Genomic DNA, 21,554 nt, shown 5'->3' with positions numbered 1-21,554 from the left:
ATCGGAGAAGAAACTTGCCAAAGGCAATACAACTAGTGTGACAGCCAGACCAGGGTTTAAACCCAGATCTATGCGATTTCAAAGTTCTTTTTTTTTTGTCAGTGCCTTAAATTTAGGAACCTAAACTATGCTATGCAAAATTAGCTAGTTATTGGGGTGCACACTCAAATGCCTATAGGGGCCTGGGAAGTGGCATAAATGATGATGTTCTGGGTGCTATGCAGTCGGGAGGGATGGGGACCTGGTGAACTGGAGACTTGTGTGTGTGCCAGACAAATTTTTTTTTAAACCACCAAGCTGAACAAATCAAACACAGCTCCAGGAGATTTGGTTCGTGGGCCATCAATTGGAGTAGGCATACTTCAATCTCTTTTTATATTTTGAAAATTACTAGTAGAAATATCCACATGAGTCACTAGAAATCTTATTAAAATGCAGATTCTGAGTCAGTGGGTTTGGGGCGGGGCCTGAGATTCTGGGTTTCTCACGGCTCCTGGGTGATGGCTGCTGCTGTTCTGAGCTTGAGTAACAAGGTGGTAGGGAATGACAGGGGGTCAGCCAGTAGCCCACGTGATGAATGAGGAAGCTATGTCACAGAGCTGTTAGGTCATGAAAGTGGGACTGGGTCTGAGTCTAAACGGTGTGTTCTCAGGCACGATGTTGTACTGCCAGCTTAGAGAAGGTGGTCTTGAATTTCCCTTAGTTCACTCTGTGGAGGCTGAATGAGGTCCTGAGGTTATGGGGAGGGGAGAGGGTAGCCACCAGCAAGTGGGTTTTAAAGCAGATGCTGGAGTGCCCCACCCATATCCTGTCTAACTTACCACTTCAGTGCACATCAGCCACCCCACTGCCACCCTGAGTCTTTCTGCCTGAGGGCTCCTCCCTTGCCCTTGGCACCTGCTCTGTCAGCCTGCGGCAGACCTGCAGTGCTGGAGATTAACACATCCTGGGAGCAGCTGTCAACCAGGGACTGGTGACGACCCCCACTCTGCACTCCGGCTGCCCCTGGGTGGGATAACTCCCAGGTGCCTGCTCCACACTGCTCCCAGAGCACCCAGCAGGACTGAGCTCCGGCCACCCCAGCAGTCACTCCTGTGATAACACCTCCTCCCTTGTCTCCCTTCCTCGTGCCCCTACCACTGCTTCCCGGGACCACTTCCCACAGAAACTGCTTGTACTCAACATCCTCATCTCGGGATCTGCTCTTGGGGGAACCCAAACTAAAACTGGCCCCCGATGCAGTGAGCTGAGGGGCAGCAGAGCATGGTGGTTAAGGCTATCAGCTTTGGAACCCAGAGTGTCTGGGCTCAGTTCTGGTCCCGCTGGTTCCTTGTAAGTGACTTAACCATTCAGGGCCTCCGTCTTGTCATCTGTTAAACAGCCATTCTCATGGCACATGCCTTGGAGGGTGGTCTGGAGGATTAAATGATACGACAGCATATAAAGTAAGCACTTGATAAATGCCTGCTGCTGTTTCCAATGTATCGTCCAAATGTAAAAGGAAGCTTGGCCCCAAGGACTGCGGACACTGTGCTTTCAACCTGGCCCTCCCCGCCCCTCAGCTGAAGGTAAAAGCCTTGGCTGCCTGCCCCCATTCCTCCCGACGTCCCCCCACTGACGCTGGGGGTTGGCCGGCTCCCCCACCCACTGTCTCTGCTCTCTAAGAATAGGTTCCCCTCACAGATGGCATCTCTCTGGATCCTGCCAAAGCATCTGGTGCCTCCAACTGCTCACTCCAGGGAGGGAGGCAGTGTGGTCCTCATGCAGGACTAGAGCCGGCTTCTGGGAGGAGTTCCCACTCAGCTCCCTCCTGGCCCAGCCTCCCTGTCTGTAAGACCTGGAAAACCGGGATTGCCAGAGGGCTCTTGGCCCACAGTAGGCGCTCCATAAATGCTAGTTCCTGAAATAGCAGTGTTTTAACATGTGTCAATTAAGCACCTGCTACTTTCCTATGAGGTCTCTGACTTGCAAAGCTGTAAACAAAAATTTTTAAGCAATAATGCATACACAATAGTGCAAAACATAAATGGGTACAAAAAGTGTATAATAAGGAAGAGTCAAGTTCCCCCTGAACCTCAGCTCCACCTACCCGCCACCGCCCCAGCCAGGGGCGCCCCCATCCATACATTCTAGTGCACCTTTCATGCGAAATTCTCTGCACAACCACCCATCTTTGTCCTCTAAGAAGCTTTTACATTGCACTGTCATCTCAAGAACTCTTGGACATTCCTTCCTTGTTCTCTGCATGTTTGGTTTCTCTTTGATCAATAATCTGATATAAAAGTGAGTCCTGGAATTCCCTGGCGGTCCAGTAGTTAGGGCTTGGCGCTTTCATTGCTAAGGGCACGGGTTCAATCCCTAGTCAGAAACCTAAGATCCTGCAAGCCGTGGGGCGTGACAAAAAAAAAAAAAAAGGTCAGTGTTAGTATTATATTTTTTAAAAAAGGGAGTCCTTTCTTTGAGCCAGTTCGTGTCCCCCTCAACCCCACCCCCAAGTCCCCAAATATCTCGGGCAGATCATCATGAAGATGAATCATCCTAGATGTCCTGAGCCTTGTCGTAGATGACACCCAAGATGAATGCCCACGGAACTCCAACTGAAAGGGGAAGGAAAAAGTTGAAGTGAATTTGAGGCCCTTCTGCTGCTCCTCTCCCAAATTAGAGGTTGTTTGCGGAACCCACGTGAGAGTGATGATTCACAAACCCAGGCTCCAAGAAGCTGCCTCCTCGGCTTCTCACGACTGCCGCCTTCCTCTCGGCAGGCTCCAGAAAGGATCCTGGAGATGGTGTTTCTGTCCACACTGTGCGCTCCTCCCACTCCCATGAGTGCGTGTTGGGTTTGTGAGATCAGGCTTTAACCTGACCCCCTCCTAAACCAGCACATCGTGCGGTGTCTACCTCTTGGAACCAATAGTCTATCTGTGACTGCAGGTGGGTTGCTTTCTATGAGGGTATTTATAAAAAGAAATTTTTTTTTTCCTTCCCTTATCTTGTTGCAGATTCATAGGGATAGAGAGGATCTTCTTTCATCCTTGAAAAGCATTTTGGGTGCATGCGTGCTGAGTCATGTCCAACTCTGAGTGACCCTATGGGCTGTAGCCCGCCAGGCTTCTCTCTCCATGGGATTCTCTAGGCAAGAATACTGGAGTGGTTTGCCATTCCCTCCTCCAGGGAATCTTCCTGACCCAGGGATTGAACCCGCGGCTCCTGCATTGCAGGTGAATTTTTTACCACTGAGCCATGGGGAAAGCCCACATTTTGGATGAGACTGTGTTAAGTTTAGCCAGAGGCCTCCTGCAGGACTCACTCCTGGGACCGGAGGGCACAGGGGCCCAGCTCGAGGACAGAGGGAAAGCTGGGCTCCCCTCTGAGTACTGATTTTCGAGAGGGCTCCCTGCTCTCTGTTATAGGCCTGTGTGCTCATGAGTTCATAAACAAGACAGGACCAGGCAGCAGTGAAATGCAGGTCATGAGGTTCCTGTTGGAAGCCTTGCTCTCCTGCTTTTCTGAGTTCTCCCTTCAGCCTCTCATGGGCTGGATGTCAGCTGAGAGAGATCAAAGTCATACGCATCAGCTCTTTTTTTTGCTCATGCTCCCCAGTTTGTGGGATCTTAGTTCCAACAAGGAGTTGAACCTGGGACCCCTGCAGCGGAAGCTTAGAGTTTTAACCACTGGACTGCCAAGGAACTCCCTACATCAGCTCTTTCAGGACACTCCTTTTCAGGGTGTCTTTTTTATGTGTGGTGAAGCCTATAGACCCTTCTCAAGAACTCTGCTTTTTTTTTTTAAAAAGAATGTGGTTTTTTAAACCATGAATAGAATTACAAAAGACAACAATTATTGAATATTGAAACAATGATCATTATTTTTTATATGTGTGACTTAGTGATATTTTTTATGGCTGTGCTGGGTCTTCATTGCTGCTCGGGCTTTTCTCTAGCTGTGGCAAGCGGGGGCTGCTCTCTAGTTGTGGTGTGCGGGCTTCGCATTGCGGTGGCTTCTCTTGTTGCAGAGCATGGGCTCTAGGGTGCGTGGGCTTCAGTAGTTGCAGCTCAGGGTCTCCGTAGTTGCGGCTCCCAGACTCTAGAGCTCAGTAACTGTGGCACATGAGCTTAGTTGCTCTGAGGCATGTGGCATCTTCCCAGGTCAGAGATCCAGCTTGTGTCTCCTGCATTGGAGGGTGGAATCTTTACTGCTGAGAGTACAGGGCACCAGGGAAGCCCTGTGTGTTCTTTTTTAAACACATCAGATAAAAAGATCGAATGGCAGGTCCAAAACTACCAGGATGTCACAGGTGTCATAAGCATGAACAGTATCTTAGGATCCCTGGGGCAGCTGTGATAAGGAAGTACCTGTGATTTCTCTTGGTGATAAAGTCCCAAGTTGCTGCTAATTGGCCTCTGAATTGTTGCCTACATTTAAAATGGAAGGAAATGTTACATTTCAGTTAGAGACTAGTGAAAATACAGGTGTAATTTTTTTTCCTGTCCAAGTTCATGGAACTTGGGTTCATGAATCACAGTTTCAGAACTGCTTGAGGGTGGCCGAAAAGCTATGACAAACCTAGACAACGTATTAAATAGCAGAGACATCACTTTGCCGACAAAGGTCTGTATAGACAAAGCTATGGTTTTTCCAGTAGTCATGTACGGGTGTGAGAACTGGACCATAAAGAAAGCTGAGTGCTGAAGAATTGATGCTTTCAAACTGTAGTGCTGGAGAAGACTCTTGAGACTCCCTTAGACTGCAAGGAGATCAAACCAGTCAATCCTAAAGGGAATCAACTCTGAATATTCATTGGAAGGACTGATGCTGAAGCTTCAATACTTTGCCACCTGATGTAAAAAGCTGACTCATTGGAAAAGACCCTGAGGCTGGGAAAGATAAAGGGCAAGAGAAGAAGGGGGTGACAGAGGATGAGATGGTTGGATAGCATCACTGACTCAATGGACATGAATCTGAGCAAACTCTGGGAGATAGTGAAGAACAGGGAAGCCTGGCATGCTGCAATCCATGGGATCACAAAGACTTGGATACAGCTTAGCAACTGAACAACAACAGTCAATATTGGCTGAGTTCTTGCTCAGTACTAGGTACCTGGTGATATGGGAGACTAGGGTTTAGCAATGAAAAAAACAGTTCCTGCTCACCTGGGGTTTACCACCCATGGAGGGAAGACTAACGAATATACAGTTCAGAGTGGCAGGTGCCAGGAAGGCAGTGCAGTCGAGAACAGCAAGGTCTGTTTTCCAGGGAAGCCTCTCTGAGGAGGTGCTGTTTGCTCTGAGACCCAAATGATGAGGAGTGAGCCAGGCCGAGAGGTAGAGGAAGGGTGTTCCCGGCATAGGAGCTGCAAAGTGCACAGGCCCTAAGGGGGGAACAGCTGACAGCATTCCAGGACCTGCAGGAGGTCCGAGAGACTGGGACAGAATGGCAGGTGGGGGCTTCCCATAGTGTTGGAGCTAGAGCCCCAGAGGCTGGCTGGGCCCATCAGGCAGGCTTTGTGGGCTAGAGTGAGGGGTTTGGGTTTTCTTCTCAGTTTGACAGGCAGCCTTTGGCAGGTTTAAGCAGGAGAGTGATGTGGCTGTGATGTGATTTACATTTTGGAAAGATCCTTCTAGCTGTGCGTGGGGAACAGAACGTAGAGAGCCAGGCTGGCAGCAAGATCCAGTGAGGAGGCCAGGCAGGGGTCCCAGTGAGAGACCATGGCAGCCTGGACCAGGGTGGGGCCCTGGGGTGGAGAGAAGTGGGCAGATCTGGGGTATCATTTGCAAAGTGGCTCAGTGGCCCAGGACTTTTTGGAGGTGGGGATGAGAGAGACGGGTATAGCAAATGAACCCCCCCACCCCCACCCAGCTGAGAAACAGACCTGGACCTTGCCCCCTCCCCTCGCCTCTTCAGCCCCCTGCAGCCCTCCACGGCCCCTCTGGGGCCAGCCACCCGCCCACGGGCCCCTGGCATGCGAGCTTCCCAGCTGGCCTTGATTGTTGTCACTCCCCAGGGAGTCATGGGAACACACTCCCCCTGCCCCCTGCGCCCCCCTCTTCCCAGACAGGGCCAGGCCCTAACAATGCCCCTCAGCCAGCCAGTGGCCTGGACACAATGCCCCTGTTTCGGTTCATTGCCAGCTCCAGGAGGCCTGCTGGGTTTCCTGGCCTGTTTGGCATATATATAACTCTGGCTTCCAGCAGGGATTTTTTTGTTGTGTTCAAGAAAAAAGGAGGAGAGGGAGGGAGAATATCTCAGGCTCCTCCTCTCTGAATATCTTAATATATTATGAAAAGCTTTTCTCTTCTCTTCCTGAGCTCTCTACTCCCCTCCCTGACCGCATTTGCCATGTGCCTGTCAACCCCGGGACCAAATGCAGGTCAGCAGGTGTCAGAAAGAAAATGAGCAAAATGAAAGAAAAGCAACTCACTCCACCGTGGCCAGCCTCAAACGTGCTGGTGAGGCTGGAGGTGATGAGAAGAACGAGGCCTCTGAGGGGGCAAGCCCAGGGGCCCCGTGCTTTTCAGCCACCTTATCTCCGACTTCCAACACACCCTCCAAAATGAGGCACAATGTTTTATCTTGAGCCCCTAGGAAAGAGAAGAGCTGCTGACTAAAAATGGGCATGCCATTGATTGTATGATGCACCTCACTTTCAGAGCTGTTAAATGTGAAAAAAGAAAGTTTGATAGAGGACTTCCCTGGTGGTCCAGTGGTTAAGACTCTGTACTTCCACTGCAAGAGGCACGGGTTCAATCCCTGGTCAGGGAACTAAGATTCTCACCTGCCCCCTGGTGCAGCCAAAAAAAATTAATCAATTTTTAGAAAATGGTCTGAGAATCAGTGGAATATAGGATTGTCTCATCTACACACTTCATTGCCGTCCAAATGTGTTTTTCTCCTTGTCTCTGAGCCTAATAAAGTTTGGGAAGCGGTGCATGGATTGCTGCTTGAAACCTCGTTCTGCAGCCTAACAAGTTTTTTTCTTTTCTCATTTGGAAAAATTGGGAGGAGATGTAGGCAAGCTGCTCCAGTAATTCAGCCTTCATTCTTAGTAACTGCTGACATTTATTGAGGGCTCCCTATGCGCCAACTACTGCCCTAAGCCCTTTCATAACTCAGTTAATGTCCCTGCAGGCCTATAAGGTGAATACTGTGATCATTATTATTACCACCCCCATTTTACAGGTGAGAAAACAGAGCCCTTCTGCTTTAAGGGCTCCCCACCCCCTCACTGCAGCCCTGGTCAGGGCAGGCATGGCCACTGCGTCAGATTTTCTGTCTTTGGCTTGGAAAAGCATAATCCCACTGCAGAGGCTGGAGTGATAGAGAGAAAGGAAGAGGCACTTGGTGAGCCTTGGGGAGGAGCGGGGGTCCCCAGAGCTTGAGCTCATGGGATAATGGGGGCGCAAGGGAAGGGAGGCTTACTTATGGACCAGAGGCCTATCCACTTCCACTGACCTTGGACCCTCCGGCTGGACATTTGGACTGGCTGATGACCAAAGACTTAGCCAAGGCCACACATTTAGGCAACTGCTGGCTGGCACTAAATCCCATGAACACCCACTTCCCTTCCCTTCCACATCCACGTCTTCCGCAAAGAGGAGCCAGGCTGGTGCTCTAGTAATGTCACTAAGAGTAGTTAACATTTATTGGAGGCTTACTCAGTGCCAGGCGCAGGAATTAGGGACTGCAAACTCAGAGTGGCAGGGCAAGTAAGGTCATCACGTGAGGCAAGCCAGGCAGGGACTCTGGTTGCCTGGAGGGTCAAGGCTCTGACTAAATGGGGGACAGCCCCTGCTCAGTACCCTGATGGCCTACCTGGCATTGCCAGATATTACTTTTTTTTTTAAAGCCAAACATTTGGGCGTTCCCTTGTAATCGAATGGTTAGAATTCCACATGTCAGGGAATTAAGATCCTGCAAGCCATGCAACATGGCCAAAAAATTTTAAAAATCCAGATACTTAAATTTTTCTATAGCATGTCCCAATTTAAAATTTGTTTTAAAAGCTAATTCATCCCACTGAAAAAATAAATAAATAAATAAATAAAAAGAAAGTGGAAGAAAACGAAAAAAAATAAATAAATAAAATAAAAGCTAATTCATAATTCAGGGAAAGAATACTTTGAGCAAATTAAATCCGGCCTGTGGGCCAGTTTGCAAACTCTGCTTGTCTTGTTTTCTCATTGAACCCTGACACCCATTCTGTTGAGGAGCCCCTGCCCCTTGTTCTATGAAGGAGGCAAGCAGAGCTCTTCAGGGGGGTAAATCACTTACCCATCTGGTCAAGCCACACAGTAGGGGTCTGCCCGACTCCCAAGGCTTGCTCCTATGTGAGACAGCCTCCCGAATGGGTGAGAGGCCTGTGTTCAGACACAGCCAGGACTGGCACCGTGACAGAACGTCTCCAGAGACAGTAAACCGTCAGTCAAACCATTCAGTGTAGTGACAAGGGATCATTCGAGATGAATGTAATGTTGCAGACGTAAAACTCCCCACCTCCTTCTGCCAAAACTCAACAATGGATGTCTCTGTGCCTCTTAATAAAATGAAGTCCCCACAGAATCATTTCTCCCAATTATGTATTCCTTATAATAATGGGATGCTCATGTTTGGAGATTTTTTTTTAAGCTATGAATGTACGTTTAGGGGAGTTGGTGTATGCGGAATAAATAGCTTTGAACCATTTGTGTCGCTTGTCAAACTTCTTAATGAGCATATTGTGCAGATACATAGAAATAATTCTGACTCTCCCATTGGAGGGTGAGCTCCAGGAGTCAGAGATGAGTGTCTTGGTTTCAGCTGGTCCCCCAAGCACCTGGCACAATGTCGGATACATAGCAGGGGCTCAGTAAATATTGAATGGAGACTGGGGAGTGGATTGAATGAGTAAGGCTCAGAGGAAGTGAACGGACTTGTCCAAGGTCACAGATTTGGATTCTCGTTTACATCCACCTGATTTTAGAAACCCACGCCGTCACTCCTCCACCAGCCTGCCTCTTGGAAAGAGGTCTTCAGGCAAAGGATCGTGGCTCCAGGAGCTTCCACCCCTTTGGACTCCTCTTGAGTTAGGACTTGAGGAAGGTGGAGATGGACAGGGAGCCCCTGTTAATTAAGCTACTATCCACATAATACCTTTTGGAAACCACACATTGTACTCTTAACAGCCCTGAGGCTGACCCTGGGGTATTTACGGAGGGGTCATAGGGGAAGGGCAGGCCCTGGGTTTTACAGTGGAAGACTTCTATTCTGCTGTGTGACCTTCAGCGGCGAGTGCCCCTCTCTGAGCCTCCTTTCTGCGCCATGTAGATAAACGAGCTTCACTTATTTATCAGGTCGAAAGGGATCATCAGTGGAAATGGCTGCCCAGTAATTGAGGATTTTTTTTTTGAAGTCTGAGAACTGTTGAGAACAGGCTTATCAGGATATGTCGGACTTGGGGCTAAGAGGCTCTATCTTAGAAAGCCTTTGCTGCTTTCAAGTGGGTATTAATAGATGCAGAAGGCCCTTATCTCTGAGTTCACACTGGAAATTCTGCTCTTCACTCCTTTTTGCTATAGGACAGGAGAGCTTGTGGGAAGGAGGGTACCTGCTTTGACCTAGGAGATTGTGTACTGGAATCCTTTAGGGAGGGCAGGGCGTTGAAAATCCCCAGGCTTTGGTCTTACCAAGTCTGAATAATAAGCTTTTTCATTGACTAGGTCAGCTCATGCCCTTTAGGTCTCAGTTTCCTCATCCTAAAACGGGGCAGTGATAATGGTATCTGTCTTCCTTCACCAGCAACCAGTACAGTGCTTAGTATATAATAGGTGCCTGATAAATGTTTGCTGAATGACTGTTGGGCATGAGAGGGCTTCACAGAATGGATGTTACTGTTGTTGAGCTCCTTTGGGAATGTGTGAAGGAAGGAAATTCCCTCTGGAGTGGGAATGTTGCTGGCTTCTCTCACCCTCTTGTCAGGATCTGGCTTGGCTATTTAGAATGAGACCTACCATTCTAGTGGGAGCTTCTCGAACCGGGGAGGGAGGAGGGGGACAGGCCAGCCCCGGGGCTGGGAATCCATTGCCTGCCAGATTGTGTCACTGGCTGGTTTCACTCCTGAATGGGCTTCAGTTTTCCCTTCTGTACTGTGAGAAGCTTATTTAGTCTCTCTGGGCCTTTCTAGTGCTCATATAGTCTGGGATTTGCGATGAGTAATTTCACAAACTGCTTAGGAAACTCCTGGTGTGTTCCTAAACCACCTCATCTTAATAGTTTTTGAAACACTTTCAGATCCCTTATACTTTTCATACACATGGCAACCCTGGAAGGTGAGGTGGGGGAATAGCAGTGAACCCATTTTACAGATGAGGAAACAGGCTATGAAGTGACTGCAAGGTACTATAATTTGAGGCTGCCCCACACATTTTGGTTATACAAGTACACCGATTGGTTCTGTGGGTACACATGTACAATGTGAACGTACATAAAAGTCACCTGGCATGAGGGTAGGGGTTTGTTTGTGAAAATGATTCCTGGGCACTTAGATTCTAAATTGGCAGGGATGGGGTGGGCCCATAGTTAACAAGCACCCAGGTGATTCTGAAACCTGGGACATTCCAGGTAGCCTCCAGTGTGAGCCTGATTCTTTTTTACAGCCCTTCTCAGCATCTACTGTGGATCAGGCCAGTGTTGGGAAGAGGCCCTATTGGAGCTCCCAGTCTGATAAGGAAGGCAGATAAATCCAGTGTGCACTCCGTGCTGGAACAGAGGTGGGGGTGGACAATGGAGGAAGCGGATAACTTCAATACCTGAGTGCTCCCTGGAAGAAGTGATATTTATACGGGGCCTAGGGATCTCACTCTTGATTGCGTCTTAGCTTTTTTTTTTTTCCCCTGATGGGTCAGTCCCCACCAGATGGCAGGCAAGTTCATAGAAATCATCAAGCCTTTTACATCTCTGCCCTCAGTGCTGGCACAGAGCCTGGCATAGAGGAGAGGACAGTATTGCTCAAATCAGCTGATCTGAGCAATGAGAAATGGCTGATGGAGAGGTCCCAGGGCCTCCGGATTAAATGCATTTTCATGCTCGGCATACTCACCTCCTCCCTTTGTGAGATCTAACATGGAATTAATAGTGAAAATTCCACATCATGTTGTAAATGCTTGTTACCTATTTCCCTCTTCCCTTTTTCACTAAACTGTGAGTTCCTTAGCGCCAGAAGTCAAGAATGGGGCTTACAGCCGGCTCTCAAAACGTTTGTTGAATGAGTGAATCAGTTTAAGCAGAAGTTGTGCATTGGATACTGAAGAGTTTCCAGCTATAGGAGGGCTTGTAGAAAAGCCCAGAGCTGTATTGGGCCAGACATCCCTCCCCATTTTCCGACAGCTCCCTTCTGCTTGGGCTCTGGGTGAGAGGAATAGGGTGGGCACACGATTTGAAAGTGAACGGCTTTGGTGAGGGAAGTTGAGGGAGATGTGGCTGGAGCTTGGAGGTGGGCCTGAGAAGCCAGAAGAGAGGAGAGGCAGTTTCTAGAGATCTGGCCGAGGGTGTTGGGGCCACAGGTGAGAGATCTCGGCGTCACGTGGGGGTCTGCTGACGTTGAGATATGCTTAATGGACATTCTGTCCTCAATGTCTCCACTCAGAGGCATCGGCCAGAAGGGGGTGCGTCGGGGAGGGGGTGGGGCCACCACTCCTCGGACAGGGGTCCTCCCCTCTGAGGGCGGGGAGTGCGAACGCGCCTGGCACCGCCCCGACAAAGCCTGCGCGCGCCCCGACCCGCGATTGGCCGTGCCGCCTCGCGCCGCCGCCCCGTCCCGCCCTCCGCCGCCGGCCCGGCGCGCTGCAGCCAATGGACGCTGTCGCCGTCGCCTCCGTCACAGTCCGGGCAGCCAATGGTGGTAGCGCTCGGCGGCTCGTGGCTCTTTCGCGGCAAAAAGGATTTGGCGCGTAAAAGTGGCCGGGACTTTGCAGGCAGCGGCGGCCGGGGGCGGAGCGGGATCCGGAGCGGGATCTAGCCCTCGCCTCGGCCTGCAGCCATGGGCCCGCGCCGCCGCCGCCGACTGCCACCCGGGCCGCGCGGGCCGTGAGCGCCATGGCCGTGGCCGGGGCCCCCGCGGGCGGCCCTTGCGCGCCGGCGCTGGAGGCCCTGCTCGGGGCCGGCGCGCTGCGGCTGCTCGACTCCTCGCAGATCGTCATCATCTCCACGGCGCAGGACGCCAGCGCCCAGCCGGCCCCCGCCGGCCCCGCCGCACCCGCCGCCGGCCCCCGGGACCCTGACCTGCTGCTCTTCGCCACTCCGCAGGCGCCCCGGCCCACACCCAGCGCGCCGCGCCCCGCGCTCGGCCGCCCGCCGGTACGGACACCAGGGACACTGGGCCGAGTGCGCTGCCTTGGACCCCCACGCAGACCCGGGCGGGGCGCGATGTTTGGCCCGGCGGCAGCGGGGGCGGGGGAGGGTGGGCTGAGGCGCCCAGGCTGGGCGGTGCCGAGCCTGGGTTGGGCCTCGGGGCTCCGCCCTGGGGTGCGGGGTGACCTCGGGCCAGTCCTTGTTTGCTGCTCTGTGCTCTGGGCCTCAGCTTCCTCGCCAGAGCAGACTCAATGATAATAATGGTCCACGTGTATTCAGCTGTCGCTGACTGCATGCCAGGCCTCTGGCTGACTTCAAGGCAGCTAAAACTCACATCCATGCTGTGAGCTCGGTGTTGTCACTGTGCCCATCTGAACTGTGCCCAGAGAGGGGAAGTGGCTTGCCCCCTGGTCACAAGGCTGCAAGTGGGATTTAAACTGAGGCCTGCTGGCTTCAGACCAGAACTTGTGGCTGGGTGGTGGGCATGGCTGCTTGGGGAGGTCAAAGGGGGGTATTCTGGGACCAGACCGTAGAGGAGCCATTGAGGAGACCCTCCTTCCTGCCTCTGGGACTGCCAGGTGCAGGCCTGGCCCTCCGGGCCTCTGGGGACAGGCTGCCTGGCTGGGAGGCCTTCTCTGCAGGGGCGGGGGTGACTGGGCCAGCTGCTGATCCCCTCCCTCTGCCTGTCCTTCCATCTGCCACCCTCCACCCTCCCAGGCCCTGGTTGCCATGGAACCTCATTAATCAGGCAGACAGACCCCGGGGCCCCAGTGGAAGTCCTGGGTGGGCTAGGCCTCTGGGAGCTGGAGAGGAGGCCCCCAGTGCCAGGAGAGAGTAAATGCCCCAGGGAGATCCCTTGATAAAGTGCTCCCTGCACAGCAAGAGGCTAAAGACAGTTGAGACTAGGGGGCCCAGAGAGGTGTCTGAATTAGGGGGTGGGGGGAAGGAGGGGGCGGAGGCCTAGAGCTTGGTCCTGTGGGCTGCAGGACAGGGCGTGGAGACCAGTTTGACTGGTGTAGCCTCTGGGTAAAGCTAGGGCATGGATGGGCAGGCAGGATGGGGTCTCAGCACAGTTGGCTGAGCAAGTTGAGGCGGGGAGGCAGGGCCCAGGGCAAGGAGGTGGAAGCGCAACCGCTGACTGGAGGCCTGGGTAGCAGCTGGTCCCTGAGGCATCCCAACAAGGTTCCCCCGACCCCTTTGGCCCCCTGCCCAGTACATCCTTCCTTCCGGAATCACTGAAATGCTAATAATAACAATAGGAGGCACCATTGTTTTGAGACAGTTTTGTGAGTTAGGCCATGTGCCAAGCACTTTACCCAGTTAACTTGTTTAACCCTGTCAACAACTTTCCCGTTTTACAGATAGGGAAGCTGAGGCTTAGAGATGTTACAACCTTCCCTGGTGAGTCAGCTCATGAGTGGTGGGACCAGTCCAGATTTCCTGAGTGGTTAACTGCTGGCAAGCCTTAACTTCCTGGAGATGCTAATAGAGATTGAAGGAAGCCCAGGGTCCCTTCCTCCTAATGAGTGAGAGGGAGGGAAGTTGCACAGGGTGGGTCCCCCGATTGGTCTCCTGTACCCCAGCAACCTGTCCCTGCAGGTACCAGCTTGGAGCCTGAACGAATAGCCTCCATTTAGCTGATTGACAGGTGCTTAGGCCTAGGGCTGTCCTGCCCTTGGCCAATGGAGCTTCAGGCTTAGAGGGCCAGCCAGGGACTGGGATCAGGAGGTTTGCCCTCTGCTCCTGGGGTGTCAGGGGCAGCGTCATTGGATCTGAACGTTTCATTCATTCAGCAGTTTTTAGTGAGTGTCTCTGAGGTTCTAGGCACAGAGGCAAGTAAAGAGCCTCTGCCGTCACAGTACTTAAGGGCCAGTAGGCGTTTTCTGCCATGAGGGGGGGTAGGGCCCGGTACCACCTTGCTGCTGTAGTCCAGAAACATGGGCCCAGCTTTTGCCGTCCAACACCCCCTAACATCATACCTGTGAGTAGCCACTGGCTATCTGAGCTGTGGCTTCCACTCACCCTCTGCACTAGCATTTGTTTGGGGGCAGTCCTTGAAACAAGCTACAGGCTCAGCTTCTGCACAAGTGCGCATTCATTGAGTGCCTCCTGCCTACAAGGCTCTGCAATTCAGCCATTCCTTCTGGCTCTTCCTGTCCACATCTCCCCTGTTGTCATGGCTCTTAAAAAACAAACTGAATATAATACATATTTCCTATAGAAGAAGAGATAAGAAAGTTGAGGGGGACAAGATCCCCAGCCCCATCCATTTTTCCTTTTTTCTCTTCCAGAGTCTGCTTTTTTCTTTTTTTTAAGGTGGTTATGACATCTTTCTAAAGTTTTAGAAATTGAAGTTTTTCACTTACTTCTGTGTTCCAAAAGCACATCATCCCCACTTTAGAGACAAGGCAGCAATTCCTCAGGTCCTCGCCCTGATACCAAGGTTACTCCTGAAATGGATTCTATAATAATACAAACTGAAGCAGAGAAAATGGTTTCATGAGCTTTTTAATCCCCAAAAGGGATCACATAAATGCATTGCTTCGTAACCATGTTTTTCTTGTCACTATGTCTTTGGGAGAGTTTTGTATCAACCTGCCCCCATCCTTCTTGACAGCAGTGTGGTATTCCAAGGGCTGGATGAACCAGTTTTTGTGGCCTCTCCCATGGATAGGTATTTGAGTCATCTGGATTTCTTTCATCCCTGCTTTTTGGGTCCCTGTGCCTGCATCTTTGGAGAACAGCGGCAGAGATGGGCATCTGTCTGCCTGAGTGTGGCATGGATCCACCTTCAGCTCGGGCACCCTTTTGAGGGGGCAGGAGGGAGGCAAAGGGTGCGGTTGGCTGGAGCATGCTAGGGTTCAGGGCTTTGGCGTGAGGCTGGAGAGCGAGTATGTTGTGGTTTGGCCTGCGGGAGCCTGGCTTCCGGATGAGCCTCTGCCCAGCCCACTGAGGTTCGAATCCTGACTCCACCTCTCATTGTGTGACCTCTGCGAGGTGCAGACTCCTCAGGAAGTGGAAGTCATCAGAACCCCTGCTGCAAGGCGGCTGGAGGTTGTGGGTGATCACATGCAGGTGAAGCGGTTACCTAGCGGTGCTCAGGACACAGGAAGCACTCAGCATGCATTAGCTCTGATATTGGCAGACGCCTGAGGAAATCACGAGTGCCTGCGTGAGAGGGGAGTGTCTGAGTCCGGCAGCATGTGGGGTGGTTCATTCAGCAAACACATGCTGATGCCCAGACCCTGCGTGCAGAGGTTATTCAGACCCAGTGCCAGCCTCCAAGGGGCTCCCTGGCCTCTGGGTGAGACTAACACACCTGCAGAAATTTGTGGTGAGAGACCGTGTGGGGAAGGGTTGGGTTTGTGGTGGTCCTGAGGGAGAAGAGGCTCCATTTCTATTGCGCGATTGACTGGAAAGACTGAGGTGATGAGTAAGGTGCCTCTCTATGGAGGGGGAAGCGTTGGTGTGAACTGGGAGGGAGGGAGGCGAGGGCCAGCCAGGGAGGGACCAGCATGGGCTAAGGCTTGGAGGCGCAGGTCTGTGCAGAAACTCAGAAGCTCAGCAGAAGTTCCTGTGGAGAAGTGGTGGTGGGTGAGGATACTAAGGTGGACGGGACCGATGGAGGCAGGGAGACCAGTGGGAAGATAGCTGGATGGACCAGATAGGAGGTGCCAGTGGCTGTGGTGATGGGATTTTTGGCAGCTAGATGCGATGAGGGCACTGGGTGGGCCTGAACCAGGTTCCAGCTCAGGAAACCCTGTGGGTGGCAGAGGGGCAGGGACAGTTGGTTTGGGTCAGGATATGAGGGAGATGCCTGTGAAGTCCCCGGGGCAGTCTCCATCCTTGTGCGGGAATCCTGGCTCTGGCACTTCCTGCCTGTATCACCTTGAGTCTTTCTGGGCTTGGGTTGTCCTACCTGTAAAATGGGGCCGTGATTGTGCTGCTGTATTCACAGACAAATCAGAAACCAGAGAGGTAGTGACTCATTCAGGGGATCTGTATCCCAACGGCTTAAAACATCAGACATTTGTTATCCTACAGTTTCTGAGGGTGGGACATTCAGCGGTGACTTGGCTGGGTGCTTCTGGCTGAGGACCTCTTCTGAGGTTAATGCCAAAATGCTGGCCCGGCTGCAGTCATCAGAAGGCATGACCAGGGTTGGAGGATGTGCTTCTAATCCTGCCCGTGTTGCCGCTGGGCGCGGGGATTTAGGTGGGCCTCCTTAGGGCTAGTGAGTGCGTGTGTGACACAGCCACTAGCTCCAGCCACGAGGGAGGGATCCAATAAAGGGCCAGGAGGACGCTTCAGTGCCTGTGTGACCCTGTCTCAGAAGTGACACACCGTCACTTCCACCACATTCTGTTCATTAGAAGCGAGTTACTGGATCGGGCCCATACTTAAGGGGAGGAACATCAGGCTCCATCTGTTGAAAAGAGGAGAAGCAAAAAAATGTGCAAACTACCACAGGTCCCCCGGGGAGGTAGTGGTGGAACTGGGGCTTGAACGTCTGCCTTCCGGTTGAGTGTTCTGTCCTGTGGGGAAGGATCGTGCTGCCTGGGACCTCCCGCTCATTCACACTCTTGGGCATCCTGGTAGAGTGACGGGCAGGGGGCGGCCCAGGAGCACCCGGTCCTCAGCCAGGTCTCTTGTGGCCCCACTCTCCTGGTTACTGGGCATCCTCCCATTGTTTTTGCCATAGGTGAAGCGGAGGTTGGACCTGGAAACTGACCATCAATACCTGGCCGAGAGCAGCGGGCCAGCTCGGGGCAGAGGCCGCCACCCAGGAAAAGGTACCCCCAGGGCTTGGGCTCGGGCAGGCCCCCTGGCCAGACCCACATTGAGGGGGCGTGGACAGACAGGCGTGCTTGCAGAGTAAGCTCTGGTCTGTCAGGCCTGGGTCTGATCCAGGCCTTGGGGGGCCCCAAGGGGCAGCTGGAGTGGCCGCCTGGCATGGCTTCCCCACGCCCTAGGGGGTGGGAAGTTCCCCAGCGGGAAGAGGAATGCTGTGGTTGGCAGGCAGCAGCCATGGGGCCTCCCTGCTTGGCCTTACCAAGGGGAAGGAACCATCTGCCCCCTCCCACCCCCACCCTGCCATCCTCCTGCCCTGCTGTTGCCAGGGGGCCCAGTATGGCTGGGGGTGGTGCTGAGGGACTTTGTCCTGCCTGGCCCCCAGGTGTGAAGTCCCCAGGGGAGAAGTCACGCTATGAAACATCGTTGAACCTGACCACCAAACGCTTCTTGGAGTTACTGAGCCGCTCGGCTGACGGGGTGGTCGACCTGAACTGGGCGGCCGAGGTGCTGAAGGTGCAGAAACGGCGCATCTATGACATCACCAACGTCCTGGAGGGCATCAAGCTCATCGCCAAGAAGTCCAAGAACCACATCCAGTGGCTGTAGGTACCAGCGGACAGGAGGGTAGGCGGAGACCCCAGGCGGGCCGGGCCAGAGGCGCTGAGAGCCATACCTGCTTGTGGCTGCCCACGTCCCCATCTTATGGCTGGGCAAACCAAGGTTTAGAGAGGAGAGCTGGCTTCCATGAGGTGATAGATGCAGGAAAGAACACAAATCTTACATATCTAGCTCAGCGCAACTTTCCATTTCTTCACCTGGGTAACCACCATCTGGATAAGGATAAGGAACATTTCTAACACCCCAGAAACTTCCTGTGTGCCCCTTCCCAGACACTGTCCCTTCCTCATACCACCCAGGTGACCGCTATTCTGGCTTCTGTTGCTGTTGATGAGCTTGGCTAACACAACTGTTTTATTCTGGTTAATGCTTAGTTTTTTTTCCCGTTTTCGCCTCTTTCCCTGGATCTTATTCCACTCTGACACATTTGTGTTTTCAGTTTTGGGTAGATATTCCATTCTACATCGATTTATTTATTTTCTTTTCACTTGATATGTCTTACAAATGCTTCCATTTTTGCATCTAATGCATTCATGTCTTTTTACACAACTACAGTGTTCCACGGTGCCCTCGTGTACTTATCCAGGCCCCTACAAGGGCCACGTGGGTGTTCCCAGACATTCAGACCCGACTCTGAATCCAGCCAGTCTGCCTTGGAAGCCCGGCTGAGGAGCCAGGCCATGAGGGGCAGGGGGCAGCAGCAGACTGGTTGCTGAGGGTCACAGCTCCAGAGAAGAGGGCTGGGAGCTGCTGACCCTTCCCGTTGCCTCCCGCCAGAGGCAGCCATGCAACGGTGGGGATCGGCGGGCGGCTTGAAGGATTGACCCAGGACCTCCAGCAACTGCAGGAGAGCGAGCGGCAGCTGGATCACCTGCTCCACGTCTGCACCACACAGCTGCGTCTGCTCTCCGAGGATGCTGACAGCCAGCGATATCCTTGAACTGCCTGGAGGGTGACCAGGGCCCCATCCAAGTGGGAATGGAGGGGCTTACCCTGGGCCCTGGATTCAGGAGAGGGTTCTGGCTTTGGATACTGGTCCTGGCTCAGCATTCACTCATGGTGTGACACTGGACAAGTTACTTAACCTCTCTGAGTCTCAGCTTCCTCTGGAAAAGGGGGAAAACAATCCTGTTTCAAAGCTATACAGATTAAAACCAGAAAAGCTAGTATCAGTAATAACGCATTTATTTAATACAGGGATTCAATACCTGGTTGTAGCTTCAAGGTTAGAGTTGCTTTTATTTACAAAAATAGAAACTTTATTTTGAAAGAAGTTTATACATTTTGGAGATAACGGCTCAGACGTTAAAGAATCTGCCTATAGTGTGGGAGACCTGGGTTCAATCCCTGGGTCAGGAGGATCCCCTGGAGAAGAGAATGGCAACCTATTCCAGTATTCTTGCCTGGAGAATCCCATGGAGAGAGGAGCTTGGTGGGCTGTAGTCCATGGGGTTACAGAGTCAGACATGACTGAGCAACTTAACACTCTCACATACACACTAATTGACATCAAGGTCATAGGTCAGAATAAATTCTTAGGACTATGCCTGGATTTAAGTAATTTTTATGAAATGATTATAGGCAGCCATCATTACCTTGAGATTTAATAGGTAGCGTGATCTCATTGTACGGATGTAGAAGCAGGCTTAAGGGCATGAGATCTGCTTGAGCACCAACCATGTGCCAGCCCCTGGAGTGGGCGATGTAGAGGACAGGAGTGACTAGGCAGGGATGGGCTCTGTCTTCTGAGCTGTCTGGGTGGGTGGCCCCCAAAGGCCAAAGATCATGTGGTCCTTGACTCCACCAACCCTGGCCTATGTGACCTGCCAGGACCTTCGGAGCATCGCAGACCCTGCAGAGCAGATGGTCATGGTGATCAAGGCCCCCCCTGAGACCCAGCTCCAAGCCGTGGACTCCTCGGAGGTGAGACCTGGGAGTCTAGACCAGACCAGGATGGACCGGGCTGGGCTGGTAGTCCAGCTGAGCCTTGGTTTACCCTGCCTGCTACCTCCACCCAGACCTTTCAGATCTCCCTTAAGAGCAAACAAGGCCCGATCGACGTTTTCCTGTGTCCTGAGGAGAGTGTGGGCGGAACCAGCCCTGGAAAGACCCCGTCCCAGGGGGCAGCTTCTGGGGAGGAGGACAGGGCAGCTGACCTTGCCACCGCAGTGCCACCACCACCATCGTCACCCTCCTCATCGCCTGCCACGGATCCCAGTCAGTCCCTGCTCAGCCTAGAGCAAGGTTGGTGAAGGCAGGGTGGGCCGGGTGGACCGGGCCCCTCCCAGGTGGGTGGGCAGGTGTGTCAGCCCCTCCCCACTGGGGTGTCCCTGGCCTGTGATGCTCCCCCGTCTCCCCAGAACCTCTGCTTTCCCGGATGGGCGGCCTGCGGGCCCCCGTGGACGAGGACCGCCTGTCCCCGCTGGTGGCGGCCGACTCACTCCTGGAGCACGTGAGGGAGGACTTTTCCGGCCTCCTCCCCGAGGAGTTCATCAGCCTGTCTCCCCCCCACGAGGCCCTCGACTACCACTTTGGCCTCGAGGAGGGTGAGGGCATCAGAGACCTCTTCGACTGTGACTTTGGGGACCTCACTCCCCTGGATTTCTGACAGGGCTCAGGGGGACCAGGGCCTCCTGAGATGCCCACCCCATCTCTGCAGCCCTGGAGCCCCCCGCCCCTGGCCGTCCTAGCCTAATTGGAAACGTTTAATTTATGCCCCTCTCTCCTACCTCCAGAGGCTTCTAGCTCTGGAGTCTGGCTCCTGCCAGGAGGCTGAGCAAGCCAGGAAGGGAAGAATTCTGTTTGTGGTGTGTTTGTGCATGCACCCAACCCCCGACGTGTGTGTCCACGGGGTGAGTGGTGTGTGAGCATGTATGTGTGCATGTCCCGGGGAATGAAGGTGAACACATCTGTGCGTGCACTGAAAACACGCCCCAGTGTGTCCACGTGTGTGTGCATGAGTCCATGTGTGCGCGTGGTGGGGGCTCTAACTGCACTTTTGGTCTTCTTGCTCCAGGGGCCCCACGAGGCCCAGGGTGGCCACCTGCCCCCAGAATCCTGTGTGCTGACCAGGCCAGGTGGAGAGGCCTTGGCCTGCTTGTTGGCAGGGCAGCGAGAGCACTTCTATCGTCTTAAAGGTTTTTCTGATTGAAGCTTTAATGGAGCGTTATTTATTTATCAAGGCCTTTTTGGCAAGCTTGGGGCATCAGCAAAGGGTAGGAGGGATGTGGGACTGGTGCCGCAATTCCCTTACCCCCTGAGCGAGGGCAGGGGTCCCTGAGCTGTTCTTTGCCCCACTCCGAAGGAGCTGAGGCCTGAGTGGTTTATTTATTCAGAAAGCGAGGGAGGGAGATACAGACTGACTGACTGACAGCCATGGGTGGATCGAGGGGGTGGTCCCTCCCCGTGGGGTCACTGCAGGGCCCCAGCTGCCCCCAGGATGGATGTGAGATGGGAGAGGTGAGTGGGGGACCTTCACTGACAGGGTGGGCGGGAGGGGTGGGGTGAAGGGCCTCCCCCCCCCCAGCCCAGACCACAGGGGCCCTTCCTGTGGCGTTTGAAGTGCCCCCTCCACCCCACTTCTTGCTCTGCCCCACCCTCCAATCTGCACTTTGATTTGCCTTCCTAACAGCTCTGTTCCCTCTGCTTTGGTTTTAATAAATATATTGATGGTGTTTGGGCCCGGTTTGGGGACTGTGTATTGGGAGCAAGTCTGTGGGTGGGAGAGGTCAAGGTTGCTGGCATAATGACCGTCCCCTACGTTCCGTTTCCCTGTCCCTGCCTGGTTTCATTTTATTTGAGCCTCACGGCCCCAAGAATGA

The 21,554-nt window shown here is 53.1% G+C and overlaps 1 protein-coding gene and 1 non-coding gene across 2 annotated transcripts; both read left to right on the top strand.

The window, feature by feature from the left end:
- The first annotated feature begins 6,686 nt into the window (after positions 1–6,686).
- On the top strand, positions 6,687–6,759 carry TRNAG-UCC. Its single transcript has one exon. It is a non-coding gene; the product is annotated as a tRNA-Gly (tRNA).
- A 5,155-nt stretch (positions 6,760–11,914) lies between these two features.
- E2F1 (E2F transcription factor 1) lies at positions 11,915–21,412 on the top strand. The gene is made up of 7 exons (XM_043883856.1): positions 11,915–12,327; positions 17,024–17,114; positions 17,498–17,717; positions 18,511–18,663; positions 19,542–19,656; positions 19,752–19,977; positions 20,094–21,412. Exons 1-7 carry the CDS (start codon positions 12,067–12,069, stop codon positions 20,339–20,341), a joined length of 1,314 nt encoding a protein of 437 aa, XP_043739791.1. The 5' UTR covers positions 11,915–12,066; the 3' UTR covers positions 20,342–21,412.
- Positions 21,413–21,554: the final 142 nt, after the last annotated feature.

This window comes from Cervus elaphus, chromosome 23 (genome assembly GCF_910594005.1).
Source record: "Cervus elaphus chromosome 23, mCerEla1.1, whole genome shotgun sequence".
NCBI lineage: Eukaryota > Metazoa > Chordata > Mammalia > Artiodactyla > Cervidae > Cervus > Cervus elaphus.
This window is presented reverse-complemented; position numbering and strand designations above follow the sequence as displayed.